This window comes from Choloepus didactylus, chromosome 5 (assembly GCF_015220235.1).
Source record: "Choloepus didactylus isolate mChoDid1 chromosome 5, mChoDid1.pri, whole genome shotgun sequence".
Lineage (NCBI taxonomy): Eukaryota > Metazoa > Chordata > Mammalia > Pilosa > Megalonychidae > Choloepus > Choloepus didactylus.
Window position 1 is genome coordinate 14,345,594 of NC_051311.1, and position 20,731 is coordinate 14,366,324.

Below are 20,731 nucleotides of genomic sequence, written 5' to 3' on the forward strand. Positions count from 1 at the left end.
CAAAAAGGCGTGGTCCAGTCCTAACTCCTAGTCCTGTGGATGTGAAGGTGGAAGATGTTATTGGTTAAAATAAGGAATAATTGGATTAGGGTGGACTTTAATCCAATGTAAGTAAAGTCCTCATCAGGAGAAGAAATTTGTCCAGGGACATGGATGACTGATGCAGAGACAGACAGCCAGCCACGTGACAGAGGCAGAGGTTGTGTTACGTTATGGATTGCCAGCAAGCCCTGCCGGACTCCTGCAGGTTTCAGAGGAAGCTGTGGCCCTGTCGATACCTTGATCTTGGACATCCAGCCTCCAGAACTTTGGGTCAATACATTCCTGTTGGTTAAGCCAGTGGGTTGATGGCACTTTGTTACAGCAGCCCCGGAAAACTAAGATGAAAAAGGAACCCCAATACCCACTCTTCCCTGTTCCCCTCTAATTGCATTTTCATTCTCAGAGGTTTTGAGGAGTAACAATTGGGTATTTTGTTGGATGTCTCTCTGTTGGGATTTGTGTAATGTTCTTTTCATGAAGAGATTGGGGTTGTGGGTTTTGGTGGAAGACCACAGAGGTAAAGTGCTATTTTTGTTGTATCATGTCAAGGATACATTCTATCAACTTGTTTTATGACTGCGGATGTTGACCCAGTCACCTGGCTGAGGTGGTGTTTGTCGGTTTCTCCACTATAATGTTGCTCTCTGCCCCCCTTTCGGTGCCATAGTCTTTTGAAGTCTCTGTGTGCACCCCACACTTAGGGAGTGGGAGTTATACACCCCCTCCTTTAGGGCAGAGCGTCTACAGAAATTATTGGGAGTCCTGCCTGGGAGATTTCCGTTCTGTGCTGTTTATTAATTTATTCAATCATTTGTTCATATCAGCATGGACTCATGGATATTCATTTTATACTTTGGGCTATAATCTAATACTTTATTTGGTTGTTAAGGCTTTGGCCACTGGGAACTCTTTCCATTTGCTCCTGTGCTCCTTTGACATTCCCTTATTAATGTGTATTTTTTCCTGAACATTTTCTTACTTTCTGGCACTACGGATACTCCATCCTTACCTTGTATGTTTCCTGCCCCAGTCCTCGAATAGGCCATTTCTCCGGGGAGCTTTAGTTCCTTTAATTGGAGAAAGTGTTGGAAACCAAGATCCGGGCACTAGGTTTGCTTCTTGCTACAGGACTGTTGTTTATTTTAGAGCCTGTCAGCTGATGGAGCAAATAAATTTGTCATTTATCTTTAACTATTGCTATATGTGATCATCTGTAACTAGATTCTTCTGTGTCAGCTCTAAACCATTCCACATCCAACCATTCCAACTTCCTCCTCTTGCTTACCTGTAAATTCCCACTTCAGCAGTGGGAAATCTGCCCCCATCATCCACCATCCATTCACTTAATTTTTCATTCCAGTGCATACCTATAGCAGTATCAGAATTGTTAAGCCGTACTTCTTTGGGAAAAAACTTTTCTCAACTAGGGAGTTGATCTTATTTTTATTCCTGTGATAGTACCACGCTGTTTTTAATCTCATGGAATCATATTCCTTTTCTTCATAGTACCTATGTTAGCTTTAGTTTTATAAATTCAGTAAGTGTGATTTTTACAAACATCATATAATGTGAAATATGATACATATGCAGAAATGCACATAAACTTTTATAAGTACAGTTTTAAAATTTATTATAAAGCCAACATTCAAGTGACTACCACAAGAAATCACATACCCTAAAAGCAACCTGTGTATCTCTTCTCAGTCACAGCCTCATCATCCATCTTTGAAATGACCATTAAAAAAAAAAAATTACCTCACCCTATACTTAAAAATAGTTTATCATCAATTTATGCATTTCTCAGCAATATGCTTTAATTTTGCCTGTTGTTGAACTTTATAAATGGAATTGCAGCATTTGGATTTTTTTAGTTATGGCAGTGAATATTTATTTAGATTGAGAAAAAAATTGCAGCAAATTATAAATTTAAAAAAGTGGACAAATACAATAAATATTACAAAATCCATGGAAAAAGCATAATATTTTAATTAAATAACTGCCTGGCATGCCTCTATAATACTTTTTCTTTTATAATTTTTGGCTCTGGACTTTTGATGGCCTCTTCATATGACAATGATTTTGTAATATTTTCCTTAAGAAAAGGAAAATTGTCCTTAAGAGAAGGACAATTCAATCCTTCTGACATGACTGATCAGTTTTTTTTCATTTGATAGATTGGATGCAAATAGCGTTCAGCTTCCCATGGAAAGTCTGATAAATTTGATTTTTGCATGATCCCAGTAAAAAGAAAAATGTGTGCTGCATATGTAAGTGCATATCGATTGTATTCCTGGCAGTGTAGAATTTCCATTTTGACTAGATATAAATGAGAACAGGACTCTTTGTTTATAATTTTCCAGCTCTAATGATTGGTAGAATTCTTGTAAACTGGCTTCTGACTCAGTACACTCATATTTCAGGTGCTGGGGACTACAAAACACATCACATATTGTTACATCTCGTGGGCCTGAGTTTTTGTGCCATGAAGCCAATTGAATTGGCATAGTGGGCTGTTGGAGCTAGCCTAAGAACCATTTTTACACCGGCATGGCAAATAATAACAAATATGTACAGTGATTATAAACTACATAATATATAATTATGTCTATTACATAAGTCTGTTACTACTAAACCCAAATTAAATTTATCTTCAGCTGACCCTTAATTAAGTTCCCAGTATGCTCCAGGCTTTCCTATATTCTTTCATGCCTGATATTTTTCTCCTCGTGATAGTATGACTACCCATGATATGTCTAGCCGTGGTTCGCTCAGTTTTTTGTTGTGTAGTATTCAGTCATAAACTGTTCCACACTTTATCTGTTCTGCGGTGGGTGGACATGTGGGTTGTTTCCAATTTGGGGCAGTTATGAAGCGTTCTGTTAAGAGCATTTTTGTTCACGCACCTCAGTTCACGTAAATGTGTTTCTGTAGATGATGTATTTCAAAATCAAATTGCTGAATCCTGGAGTACAGTTGTCTTCAGCTTCAGAAGTCAATTTATTTTCCAAAGTTCTTGTGCTAATTTTCAGTCTCTTTGGTAGTGTGTGAGAGAGCCCGTTGGTTTGTAATTTCAGCATTGCTTTTGTCATCAGACTTAACATTTTGCCTGTTTGGTGGATGTGTGATGGTACCCTGTGGTTTTAATATGCATTTCCTGATTATTTCAGCTCTGCGAAATCCTATATATTTGCAATGATTTTTATGGCATCCAAGATCAAGACCAATGATGTTCGGGTAGTGGGTATGTGTTAGGTTGGAAGGAATGTTTCTAAAGGAGACTTGATTTTGTAAGTTGTTAGTTTATTAGTGAATGTTGTTACGCTTATCCTCCCTTGCAACCTTGTAACATTTGGGATAGTAAATATTCAGATGCTTGGGAAGATCCCTGTGCAGTATTATTTTTAGTCGCTACTTCTATGCTCCAGTGAACTAATTTTAAGCTTTTGATCTAATTTAGTCAATTGGATATATGGCTGAATGTAATTGCAGTTGAGTAAAGTGTTAATTTTCCAAACATAAGTCAGCAAATTACATGGAAATTAATTGGAAGCTATCTGACAAACCTAATCCTTGCAGCTCCTGTAGAGCCTTATGTAACAACGGTGGGACTGGATTTCTGCAAACGTTCTGATCTTAGTGCAGATTTGAACACAGGGGAACAAAATCTCATTGCTTTTCTTTGCCAGATTCCCTGGGGGAACTGCCTGTGGGCCGCCTGTGAGACCCCTGGGACCCTCTAATTTTAGTTAGTGGCACAGGGAGAGACGAGAGTTAGTCTGCTCCCCGCACTGTTTCCTCAGTGGGGGGGGTGGGTGGGTGGGGAGCCCAGTTCCAATTGGGAAAAGACCCTTCCTCACTCCCCGAGCAGTTCCTTGATGGAGAGAAAATGCCACCCTAGGTAACATTTAAATGGAAGAGACTACTTTTCTGGTGGTCTTTCTATGAAATAAGTAAGAGGATTTATATCAGGAGGCCACTTTTATAGCCCAGTTTCCCACATACACTGTTAGGGATGTAATGCTGACTAAAATGGGCCAAATCACTAGGTTTCGGTATTGAGATATTCTTCATTGCCACAAAAGAAATTAAAAAAATTCTTAGCACAGTCTTAACACAAAAGTTGAGGGCAATATGAGTGACCTACTCTGCTAAGGGTTGTCTTGGTAGATTTCAAATCCCTGTTGCCGAGGAACTGTTCAATATTAAACGATTCTTCTTTGGCAGTGTTGCTTTTATATTGCTTATGGAATCTGTTATCCAAAGACATGTTTTTTTTTTTCCTTTAAGAGAACATTAGGATGCATAGAAAGCAGTTGCTATTAAAAATGGAGTTCAAACCTAGAAGATGGTGTCTGCTTAGTTAAGATGTAATTAAATGTTTTGTAGGGCTATTGACAATCTTGATACAAATTTAAAAGCATTTTATTCGTCAAAACTCACATTGAATGCTAAGGTTCTCTTTTTGGTGCAGTGTGCGTGAACCTCCTAAGTTTAACAAGTATTGTCCAGGAAGCTCAGGTGAACATGTTAAGATAAAGGGTAGAAAACCTAAAAGTCTAGATATTTTGAGTTGATTCTTCTTGATAAGTTTGGGAATTGGGGAAAAATCACCCTCCTAAATATTTTGAAAGGATGCTTAGTACAGTGGATGTCTCTTAGACTAAATTTTCCTAGCACAATTTGGATGTAATGTGATTATTAGGGATTGGTTTCTGTAGGGATTTAGTTTAATTTTATTTAATTCTTTTTTCCCAAAATGGTAACCAGGGGTTCTCACTACTTGAAATAAAATACCACCTTTAACTTATAATTCTTTTTGTATACTGGGTCTGATTCTGGATGTTCTATTCTGTTTCCGTGGATTTCACTGGCCGCTCTTTTAGTCTTTTGGGGGAGCACATATACTTGATGGTTGTGAACTCTGTTGCAAGCAATATTTTAAACTGTTTAAAGAAGACTGAGTATGGGTTGAAAGGCTAGAAAGCACTTAGGTTGGTTATTTTCAGTTGTGAACCACCAATTTATTATTTTTAGCTTAAAATAAAATATGTTTATAGCTTAAGTTAACTGTAATTGATGACTAAAATCCATGCACAGAAGTCTCTTAGTTATTATTAGTTGGAAAGTAACTCACAAGACCAACTCCCTATTGAGACAAGGGTTTCACATGGGGTTTTGGATTACCTGGGGGATCTTAGCGGTGCAACTAGGACGTTATTGCATAACAGATTGTTTTCAGGGGCATCATGAAGGATGTTTCCTTCATGAATTATCGAAATGAAAGCCATTTAAGGCACTTCTGTTTCTTGAACTGTTTCAGAACTTTTTTCCACTTAAATGGCTATTAATTCACCTAACAAGCTGTGGAGAAGAGAGGGTAAAGATGATGATGGTGGCTCCTGTTTATCCAGGGCCAGCCATGTCCTGGGCATTTTTTATGCATTCGTCTTATTGCAAAAAGGGGGGCATGAAGTAGGTGCTGCATACTCATTCTTTCTCTCTCTTTTTTCTTTTTCTCTCGATTATTGTAACAGTCCTACGAGAAAAGCCTATGTCTCTTTCTACCACATCATGCTGTACAGGCTATAGGCTGCCTTCTGTTTACTCAGATGTTCTTGCTATTACTTGTCTTCCGAGTTAAGGTTAGTAGCTATTGATCAGGCCACTATTTATCATTTAATGCAATGAGTGGTAGCCTTAGTAGTATGATGAGAGGTAAGATTTTAGGGCACTGCTCTGTGATGCAAGTTAAAATCCACGTATACTGTTCAGCTTATTCAAACTATATGCTATGCTAAAATTTAAATATACAATAAATATTAAAATAAATTGAAATAAATCCTGTAGTACTGTTAACTACCATAAAGCAAATACAGTGTTTTAGTGTTTTAGCTTTTATAGCCAACTACCCTAGGCTAGCAGGCCCTGTAACCGATTAAATGTAATCAACTTTCGTAAAAATTGGCTATAGGCCGTAATTTATGAGCTTTAGAAGTAATACTCGTTTTGCTATGACTGTCTTTTGGATGAGTACTGCTGAAAACCAAAGTACTGTATTTGCTTAATTTGGTAGTAGAGGCTGCCCTGTCCAAGACCCCAGACTACTTACACAAAATTATTCAAAAATTGAAGTTTATTTTAAACTTAGAGATGCCTTCTAAAACTGAAAAGTTGGGTGCTTGCCCTCTAGTCACTAGCCCTGATTTTATAGACTTTAAGATAATTGTATAAAATGTTATAAAGCGAACTGTAGTATTATAATTTTAAATTGTTTTGCATAGCTAAAAGCTTAGCTTGCCAAATGCTTTAATAATTGTTTGCAATTGAGGGATGGCGTAAGAAAAAGAATGCTTCCATTAGGGTTCTCCTAAAGTGTTTTACTAATATGTGTACTTTTGGAAATAAAATATGCTTTAAATGAGAAAAATTGAGACCTGTTATGAATGGCACTGAATGGTGCTGATTATTTTACCTTTTGACAAAGTGGAAAATTTAAAGCTTGGTGTATCCCATTTTATTAATATAATAAAATTTAATAGTGTTGCTCTGGGCATAGATATATGTTCTTTAGTGTTTATTAGCCCTTGGTTATAGTAAAACGTTTTCATCCTATATGTTGGCTATATTGTACAGAATGCAAACATCACAATTAAGGAAATAAAGCAAATAAATATATATTTGTTTTTCCTTTTCCCTACTCTTGGTCTATCTGGTTTCTAAATATTTTGGTTGCTTGTACTACCTGATATGATTGAACACAGAGAACATCTTTTTTTATCATTTAGCATAGGTTTATAGCTTCCCCAGACTTGTTCTAATAATGAAGCTATGAGGGATATGACAAGAATGGTGATATTAAATTTCTCTAGACTAACAGTAAATTTTTCCATTCCAATGTCAGGAATGTTGAGCATCTGGAATCTGCAGGCAGAGTGACTTGTTCACTGCGGGAATATTTTCATCAAATTCTTAGTCATTTATTCTCTTAGGACCTACTACTATCTTGTTCAGAATATAATATTTTTACAGAAGCAGTTTTCTGTAACTGAAGAATTTTTGTCACTTCTTTCTGCCTCTCGGTGTTGGAATGTTTCAAGTTTTGGAGATGTTATTGTTTTGAGGATTAAGGCCATATTTTATCATTAAATTCATTTAACTGCATTTAATAACCGTATTTTATACTGTGTAAATATAATGAAAGTTCAATGGAAAATCAATTGTTCTTAAAAATATTTATTTTAATAAAATAAGTAGATCTGTGTTCTATATTTTGCCATCTTTTTCCTTCAATTGTTGAAATATTTACCATATGTATTTTAATGCCTTATAGAATTATTCCTTGATTTATGGTATAGATGGAGGGAAGAAATGTGTGAAATTCTCTGTTAGTTTAGGTTAAAAATTTCTCAAATCAGGAGTTGATATTCTGATGAGGCCTGTATTATGCTAGACATTAAAAAATAATTATAGCTTGGTATAAGTTTCTTGTTTCTTTTTAATTTTTTAAAAAACTTCTGAGCTTTAAAAAAATTAAGTTTGAGACAGAGCATTTCCCTCTGTTTAGTAAAGTTTTATTTGGTAATAGACTCTTCTGCACCTTGCTGTGTTTGGAGCCAGTGTCTGCTGGCTGGGTTGTGATGATGTGGCAGGAGATGACATTGCCTAAAATATGAGCTATATTCTTTGATTAGCAAGCTTCTTACCAGTGACTTAATGTCCTGTGAATACCTAGTATGTGTTTAAAATTCAATTGTTTATTTACTGAAAATGAGCTTTTCTTCTTCCCCTGAGTTTAGTATCACCTTGTCAGTCTTTGTGCCTATCTCCCTCACTTGGTGTCCCGTTATCAGCTCTGTCTAAACGTGGGATGGATAAAGCTGTAGGTCTTCCTTGTACACGCGGCTTTGTAATTCGAGCGTACAGGAGCACTGTTGGCCAGAGGCGTGAGCAGTCTTGGTGTCACGTTGGTCCTCTAGTCTGCAGTTTGGATTTTCTGGTGCTAAATCACATGGCTTCTTGTTCTGCCCGTCCCCCAGTCACACCCCTGGACCCCTGGCCTCCCAGCTTCCCTTCCTTGTTGTCAGCCTGTCTAAGATGAACCCTAGCCACGTCTCCATCACATTATTGTAGTCTCTTCCCTACGGATTTTAAGTTTGATTGTTTTCCACTCATCAGTTTGCTCAGGCCTCCCAGGAACTTTATGGCATTACTTGTTGGTGTTTTCATTTAGGCTTCAAGTCTACAGAAGCAGATGTGAATCATCCTCAAACCAGTGTGATTTAGTAAAATCATAGTTCACAGACTTATCTGCCTAATTCTCTGTAGGCTTTCTTAACCACACGCACTTGGGCAAGTTTTAAAGTTTTTATTTTTTTGTCTTGCTTTTGGATTGCTTTTGAATAGTCTTGATGATGGAAAGATAACTAGTTCTCCGTTGTTTGACGAATACGACAACTGGTAATTTTCTTGAACAAAGCATTATGACTTTCTTCTTGTCTGCCTAGGAAGTAAATGTATTTCCTAAGGTTTTTTTGTTGTTGTTGTTCCCCCCTATTTCTTCCTGCTCCTCCCTCTCCCTCCAGTCATAATGATTCAGAGATCTTTTTTTTTTTTTGGCTTAAGTTCTTGATTGATAAAGTTTTTCTGATTTCTGAGTATGTTATAAACTGAGTGAAATCCTTGTCGAATTTAAGATCCCAGAATGTTTTGTATGCCTGTGTAACTAATACAGCATTTGAAGTGGATGATGAAGGCCTATGAAAAAATTTTAAGCACTTAAACAGTAAATAGGAATCTATAAGCAGGAAACATTTACATTTCTCTTATGAATGTGTTCATTATGTCTAGAGCTCACGGAAAAATTCCTGGGAGAGCTAATGCTAAGAGGTTCAAGCAAGTAAGCATGTGGTTTTTTTTGTTTGTTTGTTTGTTTTGTTTTTAAAGTAGCAGCTCTTGATTTGCATTATATTGCTGACTGTTTTTGCCACCATCTCTGAGTTTTAGTTCTGCAAAAGGATGAGGATAACAGTGCTTATATTGACAAAACTGATCCTATATCTAAAGAACCATATACACTGCTACTTCAAGAGTCAGTGGCCCAGAGATGAAATAATGTGAATGAACGTTTTTTTGTCACTCTGGTCTGTTCTGAGTCATTTGTTTGAGTGAGGCAACCCTAGTATAGCACAGCCAATAATCTCCACTGTCTTACTTTATTACGTCTAACGTTACTGGTCTGGAGGGAAGTGAGAAGTACTTATGATCTCAGTAAAGGAATTGATGTTATCTTTCTTTGTCACTTGGAGCATTTCACCATTTTAGGACTGTGGTGTAAGGTCAGTCCAGAACTATTTCGGCACGTTCAGTGGCTAATGACAAATGATTGATTCCCTGGAACCTCAGGATTTTGAAATAGGATATTGACTGGGATTGGTGTGCATTTTGCATAAGCCCATATAGGCAGTGCTTTGACAATGAATAAATAATATCAATATCACCAAAATTGTATTTATTGATGTTTCTTGCAAATATTTGTGTGTTATGTTTATCTTGAAAGCTGTTAAGCTGTTTGAGGATAGGGACCATTGTTCCAGTTTGCTAATGCTACCTTTTCGCAAAACACCAGAAATGGAACAGCTTTTAAAAAGGGGGTTTATTTGGTTACACAGTTACAGTCTTAAGGCCATAAATTGTCCAAGGTAAGGCATCTACAATCGGGTACCTTCACTGGAGAATGGCCAATGGCGTCCAGAAAACCTCTGTTAGCTGGGAAGGCACTTGGCTGGCATCTTCTCCAGAGTTCTGGTTTCAAAATGGCTTTCTCCCAGGATGTTCCTCTCTAGGCTGCAGCTCCTCAAAAATGTCACTCTTAGTTGCTCCTGGGGCATTTTTCCTCTTAGCTTCTCCAGAGCAAAAGTCTGCTTTCAAAGGTTGTCTCCAAAATGTCTCTCATCTGCAGCTCCTCTCTTCTCAGCTCCTGTGCATTCTTCAAAGTGCCCCTCTTGGCTGTAGCAAGCTCACTCCTTCTGTCTGAGCTTATATAGTGCTCCAGTGAACTAATCAAGGCCCATGCTGAATGGGCAGGACCACCCCTCCATGGAAATTACCCAATCAGAGTTATCACCCACAGTTGGGTGGGTCATATCTCCATGGACACTGAACCAATAGGTTCCAACCCCATCCACACTAATATGTCTGCCTCCACAAGAATGCATTAATATGGCTTTTTCTGGGGGACAAAAATATACAAACAGGCACAACCATTTCTTCATGTTTCTTTTCCTCTCCACTATTCCTTACTGTGTAAGTGTCTAGACTGTCCTGGGTTCAAGGTGGGATCACATTTTCCATTTTTCATCTCTGTGGGTCACCCCTTCCCCAACACCTGGGGCCCATCGTTGTCTCTTTGTTTCCTGCTGTGAAACCCTTCCCACCTTAACGTATTCCACTTGCATAAACTTACTTTTTGTAATCTGTTCCCTTGATGCTTTGCATGCTCACATGTTTTGGCATTTAATCTGGAGTTTATTTTATTTTTTAAAAAGATGCTTACATAGGTTGTACGGCAGAGTAAGGCATCCTTCTAAGCTTTACAGGTAACTCATTCAACCCTTGTAACAGTCCTGTAAGGTAGCTACTGTGCTACCTATTTTACAGTTTAAAAATGGTTGCACAGAGATGTTAGCCAGTTGCCTGGGGACACGCAGCTATCAAGTTGTAGAGTTGGGCTTTGCATTTGGGTTCTGGCCCCAGAGTCCAAGCATCCTGCCATCAGGCCTTTGCACATGCAGTTCTTTTTCTAGAGGATTTTCCTCCTCCTCACTCCACTACACCCCTGGTTCACATCTGTATTTCTGTATTTCCCTTCAGTCTCAGCACAGTTGTCACTCCCTTGGACAAGCCTTTCCTGAATTTGCTCACATCCCACTGTTATACTTTCATGGCGTCATAGCCCCCTTTTCTGGTAGTACTTTTCCTAGATGTAACTTTACATTTATTGTCATGATTATTAATATCTGTATCCTGTACCACACTGCCAACTCCATGGGGGATGGCTTTGTTTGTCCCCCCTCCCATTTATTCACAGCTTTTAACAGTGCCTGGCAGGCACTCAGTAATCACTCAGTGTTTGTGGAGTGGGGGCAAGAAAGGATGAAAAGGAATTCTGAAATGCGTAGGGAATAGGGAGTTTGCCAGCTTCCTAAACAAGCCACTTCAGATATTGTCAAGTGTGTTACGATAAACCTGTTCGTGAAACTTTGAGGTTAAAAATTTTACCGTGCTTGTTTTGTCTTTGGATAATCTCAGGGGATCTGGAGGGAGGGGAATAAGAAAATAGTAACAATCAGGAGGACATTAATTATCTAGTGACTTGGTATAAGATTGCACGGATACAATTATTCTTTCGGGATGTAACAAATAGCAGCCCATCATGACTGGAATGGAATTGGAGGGGGAGTTGTGAGGTAAACTGCTGGAAAAAGGTTTATACCAGATAGTTACCCATAAATGAAATTTTTAAAATTGTAAAAGTAATATCTATCTTGTGGAATCTCAAACAGTACAGAAATATATACAGTGAAGATGAAAGTAACTGTCTCCTGTTCCTTCCAGTTTCTCTTCACAGTTTAAACACTGATCACAGTTGGTTACAGACCCTGCCCACTGCCCTCTGGCACTCTAGGCCACCTAGGAGTGTAACGAATGCACGAGAGACAAGGGTGAAGGTGAATTACCGGATCAAGGGGAAGGCGAGCTTTACGTTTTCATATTGCCAATAATGCTTACCAGTGTCTCACTTCCCTGGTTCATTCTTTCTTCTGTGCTCCCAGATGACTCTGTCAACTGCAGAGTCCTCTCCTTGTACTGCAAAGCTGTCTGGCTGTGCTTGAATGCAGGAATGTTTGCTCCCACCTAGTGATGGCGTAGCAGATGAGCAGGTTTCATAGTTTCCTGAAGCAGCCGTCAGGAGTCACCCCACAATCAATTGATCATCTCAATAGATGCTGAAAAAGCATTTGACAAAATCCAACATCCGTTTTTGATAAAAACACTTCAAAAGGTAGGAATTGAAGGAAATTTCCTCAACATGATAAAGAGCATATATGAAAAACCCACAGCCAGCATAGTACTCAATGGACAGAGACTGAAAGCCTTCCCTCTAAGATCAGGAACAAGACAAGGATGCCCGCTGTCACCACTGTTATTCAACATTGTGCTGGAAGTGCTAGCCAGGGCAATCCGGCAAGACAAAGAAATAAAAGGGCAATCCAAATTGGAAAAGAAGAAAGTAAAACTGTCATTGTTTGCAGATGATATGATCTTATATCTGGAAAAACCCTGAGAAATTGACGATACAGCTACTAGAGCTAATAAACAAATTTAGCAAAGTAGCAGGATACAAGATTAATGCACATAAGTCAGTAAGGTTTCTATATGCTGGCCATGTTTGCACCCCAACTCCGCCTTCCTCCCGGAACACACCGGTGGATCTTAGAACTCCTAGCTGCAGTCCCTACTCCCCTGGGCCCCGCTCCCCTTACCTCTCACCCACTGGAGACAGCAGCTTCCTTCCCCTCTCCTCCATCACCAGGACGTCTCTCTGCTGGATTGTCGCCATTAGCTGCTCGTACAACAGCATCACTGCTGGTACGAAAGATTCTTGGGAGAGTTGTCTATACTTGCTATCTCCAGTATTTCTCTTCCCTTTTTTAGCTATCTTTTTCCCTTTAAAATTATTATTTGTAAATCATATTAAACATACAAGGCATTTGCAAAAATATTACAAAACCTATACAGAGAATTCATACATACCACCCCCCACCACCAAAGCCAGATGCACCATTTTTAACCCTTTGCCGTATTTGCCATACCATTTTATTATCTGTGTGTGTGTGTATGTATGTACGTATGTATCTTCTGAACTTTTGCGTTAGGTTGTACATATCATGTCCCTTGAACACATAACACTTCTGTGTACATTTCCTATGATCCAGAATATTCACTTATGTAGCCACCTTAAATACAGTTATCCAGTTCAAGAAATTTAATATTGACATAAAGCTTATAGTCTTATGTTCCACTTTTTTTCATATATCCCAATAATGTCCTTTTGAGCCTTTTCTCCTCCCTTGATAATCCCATCCAGGACAGTGTATTACATTTAGTCATGATTGTCCTTTCAGTTGCTCATTATTTTTTTAAATTGTGGAGACATATGTATATATAACACAAACTTTCCCGTCTCACCCACTCCCAAACACAGCGTTCAGTGGGATTAATCACGTTCACGATGCTGTGCTGCCCTCTCCATCATTGATTACCAGAACTTTCCCATCACCCCAAACAGAAGCCCTAGAGCCCTTATGCATTAACTCCCCATTTCCCTTGTCCCCTGCCCCTGCTAACCTGTATTCTCCTTTCTGTTTCTGTGGGTTTGCATCTACAAGCTATTTCATATAAGTGGAATCATACAACATCCGTCCGTTTGTGTCTCACTCATCTTGATGTCTTTAAGTCTCTTCCCTGTGGTGGCATGTTTCAGAACTTCATTCCTTTTTGCAGCTGAGTAATATTCCATCATGTGCACGGACCACATTTTGTTTATTTGTCTGCTGATGGACATTTGGGTTTCTTCCACCTTTTGGCTATTGTGGATAACACTGCTAAGAGCATGGGTGTACTCTCTCCCCTTTTGTAACAATTACCATCAGTGTTTGAGGAGGTTGAGGTTAAAAGAAGGTTCTTTTAAGAGGAAAGAGGATTCTTCATTTGTCTTCTGCTGAACTTTGAAGTTTGACTTAATTAACATCCTCTAACTGAGCTTTCGGATCCAGGCATAGCATACTGTTAAAATAAGCAAACATTGTAAATACAAGCCTTTGATAGGGTAGTATTTCCCTTTTAAACCCATATATGTAAAACTTACCTCCCACTAATCACTCATTAAATATTTTTCATTGTGTCTCCAGTGCCAAGCAGTAGGAAACAACACCAAAATTAAACCAGAAAGACAGCCTCCCTCTCCCCCACAAATAACACCCACACCCACACACCCATGCCTATACATAGAAGCTTGAGCCTGTTACCTTTTGTTGCCTCTCAGCTCCAGATCCATTTACTTCCTTGCCTGCCCTGTGAAGTTTGAGCTGGGTCCTTTGCTCTTAGTCCACGTCCTGCCAGCCCAGTTTAGCCTTCTCTCACTGTTATGTTGCTCTCTCTTTTGAGTTGCCACAGTTCTTAGAGCACATACTAGTCATCTGATCCTTGGCATAGTTTAGTTCTTTCCTAAATGTATATTAGTTGTTGTTTTGTTTTTTCTCAAGTATATAAAATATATTAATAATATATTAATTAAAGCATTGCTTCTCCTCCCCTGGAACGTTTTAAAATATAATTTTATTGAAACCTCTCACCCCACATACACCCTTGACAGCATCTTTTATCATATGTACCCAAATATAAGGTGAGGATCTTTTCCCCTCAAAATTATCTCTCAGAGAAGAGAGAGCTGCCTTATGTTCATGTCCTTGCAAAATCTTACATAGGGTGCTCTCTCGATTATTTCATTAACACAGAAAAGTATTCTTGGAGAAGCACATTTATTCATGATTTTTTGGGGACAGTTTTAGAGGTTAGTTGAAAGAATTTCCTTTTAAAAAAAGGAAGCAAAGAAGTTTAAACCAGACTTAGTTACTATTACTTGGGAGATGGGTCACGACCTCGTAATTGCAAATGTTAACAATGATTTAAAGAGTAGATCAGTGGTTGTGTTTTGGAGATCAAAAATGTACCACTAATAGGACAAATGAAAAACAAACCAGCTTTACTCAGATTTCCAGTGATAGCATCCCACACATGTTCAAACAAGTGATCTAGAAGTGAAAATGATCTACTCTGATTCAAAAAGGGATCCTAGTGATGAGGAAGTCATGAAGAGTTTGAATAAAATAGTTCCATGAAATGTACAAGTGGGCAAAAAACCACATATCTAAAATAATGTATTTTGCCTAATAGGTAACTTAAAGCATGTATGTCTAGGTATATTATAATTTAAATATTACAAGCAGACTTAAGGATTTTATCAACATCCCTAAAAATTAATTAGACATTTGAATATTTCATTGGCAGCCTAATCATTTATTATTTCCCTCTGAGGAAAATATGTTTCTGGATCTTTTCTTGGGAAAATAGGGGATCCCTTATATTTAGGACTGCCTTATGTTTGGGCATGTGTATGTATTCTGTCTCATAGAAGATTGTAAGATCTCTGGGGGCAGAGGTAGTGGCACTTTTGTACTTTGTTATGTCCTGGTAACTAGCATGCTGCTCTTATGTTCCAGCGTAGAACTCTTAGAACTCTGAATATGAGAACTCCGTGAATGTTGATTCTTAGGGTCATATCTTTAAAAACCCCATCCTGTCCTCTGACGTCTTCTTCCTCCCCTGGAAGGACTCACCACTCCCCTCGCTTTCCCCACAGCGCTCCCACGCAGCACCGCATTGACCATTGCCTGTGGTTGTCTTCTTCACAGTCAGCTCTTGCGGACGGGCAAGATGTCGGTTTGTCTTATACCTTTAGCACCTTGAATAGTGCTTGGTACATAGGTTCCATAAATGTTTATTGGAATGAAGCACTCAGGAGCTTGAACAACTACAGGGGACTATTTGGTAACCGTCATTGTTCCAGTTCTTGCTCAGTGACAAGCAGATTGAGGTAAAAGTTTTAAAAGATATCCCTTGCTAGTTAAACTCTCATTGTGTGCCTTCCGAATCTCAAGGACCAGATGCATTTGGATTTCATTCTTTGCTATTGAAACTGGAGGAACTGCACAGAGCATATTTAAAGCATCGGTTAAAATCCAGGCCCAGTTTTATGCATGGACAGAGATGGTTTCCAGGGCCGGTGTGATTTGTGTGTGTGGAAGTGGTCATCAGCATCATCTGCATTGAGCCCACACTCTGCTCTGGCTTCATAGCCCTTTTAACCATCTCTTTGATCTCTATTTGCCACTGTCCTGTCTCTTCTGGCTTTGGTCCCTGGTTACCAGATGTGGTAACTGAACAGAAGTGACGGGTGCTGTCACTAGAGTGCCAAACTGGAGTAGCATAAAAATTAGGATTGCATAAAGTTAGTGGAAAACAGAAAACTCGGGTTTATGAGATTCTGTTAACAGAGAAATTATTATTATTTAAAAAAAATTTTTAAAATTATATGGCTTATTCCCACCAAAAGTTGGCAGTATTTTGGTCAAGTTAACACTTTCCATATGTAAAAGTCCAGGGTAGTTTTATTTCCAAGTATGGTATTGTGTTCGGTTGGAATGTAGAGCCATGAGGTTGACTTTGAGCCACCATGCTGAAAAGGCAGTTTCATTCTAGAGGGAGGTGTATCAACAGAGGGAGAAGGTTAATTTTTAGCGAGTGCCCACTCTGTGCCAACCATGGGGCCAGGAAATGCCTGGTAATTTTTTTTTTCTTCGAATTCTTCCATTTTGATACTTACCACACTTTCTTTTTGTTTTAGCTTTTCATTGCTAGGTATTTGTAGATCCACATACAGTTGTAAGAAATAATAGAGAACGATCCCATGTCCCTGTCACTGGTTTCCTCCAGTGGTAACATCTTGCCTAACTGTAGTACAACATTGCATTTGGGAAATTGACATGGGTATAATCCATTGACCTCATTTAGATTTCACCAGTGTCCCACGCACTCATTTGTGTGCATGCGTGTCTATGTTAGTGGACTTAGTTCCCGGCACTCTTACCACATGTATAGATTATCATTTATCTATAAGCACGTAGGGAAGACGAGACTCAGAGAAGTCACATGGCTTGCTGAAAGTGTAGACCTGGGGCTTGAACCTGGAGCTTTTTGATCCAAACTTTTGGTTTTTCAGTAATAATAATGATATTAATAACAACAGAGGTTGAAATTTACTGAGTTACTGAGTCACATGTGAAGCACACTGCTCTAATGTACTAGCTCATTTAACCTCCTCAGTGACTAACTCTACCACATGAATTACATTACAGTTGAGTTAGTGTCATTGATTAAACTTTAAGCCGTATTGCCAACAACTAGGTACTTATTTTGATAACTCCTGAAATCAGTAACAAAGCAATGCAATTACACCATCTTTTTAGATACTTTCAGTGGCTTCCCTAGTAAAACACATGAGTTATGAGTTATGTCCCCTGGAAGGAGAGAAAGGAGCAAGAGGATTTCTCTCTTAGGTGATTTCTTGTTATGTCATCATCTTAGTTGCTTCCCAGATAGTTGTTTACGCGCCCTATTTCTTAGTAGAGGTAACATGCTCCATGGATAGGGCTGGGGAAGTAAACATCTGTCTCTTTGACAGTTTTGAACCTCTAACCTTAACCACTGATACTGGCAATTGTTGATTACTTCAAAAATATATAAAATGAGAACCACAGAATTATATAGGTTGAGATACCTTAAAAATAGTTTTACTAAATAGTAAATAAGAGTTGGTTTAGGCACAATGCCAGTGTTTTAGGGGAATAAATGCAAACATGAAGAATACTTAGAATAGAACATATGTTACAATATAATAACAACACAATATAATGCCATATAATTGGGAGAATTTTTTTTTCCTAGTTATGCCAGTTTGAATGTATTGTGTCCCCCAAACGCCATTATCTTCGATGTAATCTTGTGTGGGCAGATGTTATCAGTTTTGATTAGATTTCTTTGAGTGTTTCTTTGGAGATGCTCTGATTGGATATTTCCATGGAGGCGTGGCCCCACCCATTTAGGGTGGGCCTTGATCAGTGGAGCCATATAAATGAGCTGACAAACAGAAGGAACCCGGTGCAGCTGTGAGTGACATTATGAAGAGGAGCTACAACCAAGAGGGACACTTTGAAGAAAGCACAGGAGCTGCAGATGAGAGACAGTTTGAAAACGGCCATTGAAAGCAGACTCTTGCTCCAGAGAAGCTGAAAGAGGACAAATATCCCAAGTGCAACTAAGAGTGGCATTTTTGAGGAACTGCAGCCTAGAGAGGAATGTCCTGGGAGAAAACCATTTTGAAACCAGAACTTTGGAGCAGACACCAGCCATGTGCCTTCCCAGCTAACAGAGGTTCTCCGGACACCATTGGCCATCCTCCAGTGAAGGTACCCGATTGCTGATGTGTACGTTGGACACTTTATGGCCTTAAGACTGTAACTGTGTAACCAAATAAACCCCCTTTATAAAAGCCAATCCATCTCTGGTGTTTTGCATTCTGTCAGCATTAGCAAACTAGAACACTAATGTATTTAGCATTCTTGCCCAAAACTCAATAAAGCCTCGGGAATGTTTGAATTTAATCACACCTCCCCAGTTAGACATCTGACTTTCAACGTGGGACCTGATGCATTTGGGTGTGAATTATCACTGCTTCATAAGATATTATTTTACTGTAGGAAGATAATATAGTAATCAGTAGCCCATAACTTACTCCACTAGCAAAGAATAGTGGAGTGCCTTGTGAAGCAGCCCCTGTGACAAACAGCAGCACCTATTCAGGCTAAAAATAACTACAGCCCCGTGTGCTGGAGATCCCATGAGTCCTTGGTGTTTTTGTAGACAGCGGACAGGAATAAAAGGCATTTTGTCTTTTTGACCTCATGTAGTCCCTCTGGAAAGCAGAACCTGTACTAGGAGTCGATACTGCTGAATGCCAGGTCACCTCCCTGAGGAGTGTTGGGCAGGCCCCGGGCAGCGTTCTTGGACAGCAGGGCCTCTGCGGGACAGGGATGGTTTATGCAGACACTACCGTGCAACGCTGCACTGCTGTCTGTGCGAGGGAGGTTTCTCGTGTGGAGTGCCGCGGGGAACCTGGGCCTGTTACTGGAACTCATTCAGAGGGTGCTGGATAAACTTCACACAGCCAGACATCCGAGGCAGACTCAAACTAACTTCTTAGTTTTTTTTTTTTGTTTGTTTAATGGTTAACTGCAATACCACAGCACCATGTATGGTTTATTTTGTCTTACTTCTTAGAACTTTATTTTGGATGTTAGATAATGCAAATGTTTTTGAAGCCATATATTATTAGGAACTATTTGGAAACCACAGAACCTTTTTAATGGACCACTCTATCAATTTTCTGCTCTTCTAAGGAAGTTTTTCCTATTCATGACTCATTTCACTCTTTGGCTGATGTTGAGGGAGCTGTAATAATGATTAAGGAAAGGAGCGTATGCCTTTTCTTCTTTTTTGAAGACTTGAACTCATTTTCTGTCTAGGGTTAAGTAAACTTGGATGACTGCAGAACGTTGACCACTGTGAAACGTGAAAGCTAGCTTCTTGATGTGTATTGCTTTGGAATTAAAATGTCAGAAAGCTTCTTTTGCTGCTTTGGAGAAGGTTTAATTTGATGGCCCGGAATACAAATCTAGTAAAAACGACATGTTCCAGGCTGTCATTTACACACACCTTAAGCGAAATTAATGAGATCACTCTAAGATTACGCTTTGTGTTTTATTTTCATTTTATAGGTCTGTACGAGCTGTTGGCTGCCCTGCCAGCCCAGCTGCAGCCACATGTGGACAGCCAGGAAGACCTGAGCTTTCTCTGGGATGTGTTTGGTGAAAAGAGTCTGCATTCACTGGTGAAGGTAAATCTGGCCGATGTCAGGTTCTCTTTGCAAAAAACGTACGGAAAAGTACATATGTTGCTCTCTGAAAACAAAACAGCCTTGTTTCATTTCACAGATGGGAGTGGACATTGTTAAAGATTCTACCAAAAATACGTCGATGATTTCACTTAATTGTGGTGATCTGGCCGTGTACACTTATGCCGCAAACATGTGCTTGTCCTTGTTTAGAAAAAGAATGTGAAATAGTAGCAGGAAGGTTTAGAGTTCTTTATAATCCACATCCATGAGGTGGAATTTGACTTAAATAAATAAACGTTCACAGCAAAAATGAGGAGGAATGTATTTTCTGAGGTCAAGGATGGCAGCAGTTCAGTAGCCACATTAATTTAAAATAATTTCCTTTAACAAAGTCAACTGAAATTCGAGTAAGCTCTCTCTTTTATTGGCTTTTTTCTTTTTATTGGCATTGAAATTATATTTTGTATATAAATACATTGGAGTAAAATATGAGCAAAAACAGTTTTGGGAGAATTTTAGTAAAAGCATCATGCCGTGAAAATAATCAGCCACCAGAAATCAGATCTAGCCATAGAGCAATGTTGGAAGTGTTCCGAACTCTTAAAATAGGAAAATGAGAACAAGGAACTTACTGGAAAATACGCCACTCTTGCTTCTGGAAATATGAAGTGCACTTTCTGCCATTTAACTCAAGCTGAAAGAGATTTAGAGGTCTTCTGAGTCTGCCTGGGTAGTATTTGCATGTAGCAAAATTTGTTATGGTTGCCTGCCATGATAAGAGGCTTTTAATTAACATATAATGTTTGATAATGAGCAACTTCTGAGTTGTAGTTGCCTCATGGAACAGAAGAATTCTTACTACATTTTTTATTGTTGTCAGATTTATTGAAATTTGTGTGCCTTAAGCAGTGGCAGTTTTCTAGAAGCAAAGTGTTATGTGACATTTTCCTTGCGATCCATTTCAAGATTATAATGCTTTGTTTATTATTTTTATTTTTTCAAATAACAATGTAATTGGCAAGGTAGCTTGGTATTATGAGTAATTTTAGATAGTTT

The 20,731-nt window shown here is 38.8% G+C and overlaps 1 protein-coding gene across 3 annotated transcripts in view; it reads left to right on the forward strand.

Annotated features, from left to right (window-relative positions):
• Nucleotides 1-20,731, forward strand: part of MPP7 (membrane palmitoylated protein 7) — a 260,841-nt gene that overhangs the window by 73,087 nt on the left and 167,023 nt on the right. For all 3 annotated transcript variants that reach the window (XM_037837977.1, XM_037837978.1, XM_037837979.1), the window contains exon 3: nucleotides 19,557-19,675. In XM_037837977.1, coding sequence (XP_037693905.1) covers nucleotides 19,557-19,675 — 119 coding nt within the window. The remainder of the gene's footprint in view (nucleotides 1-19,556; nucleotides 19,676-20,731) is intronic.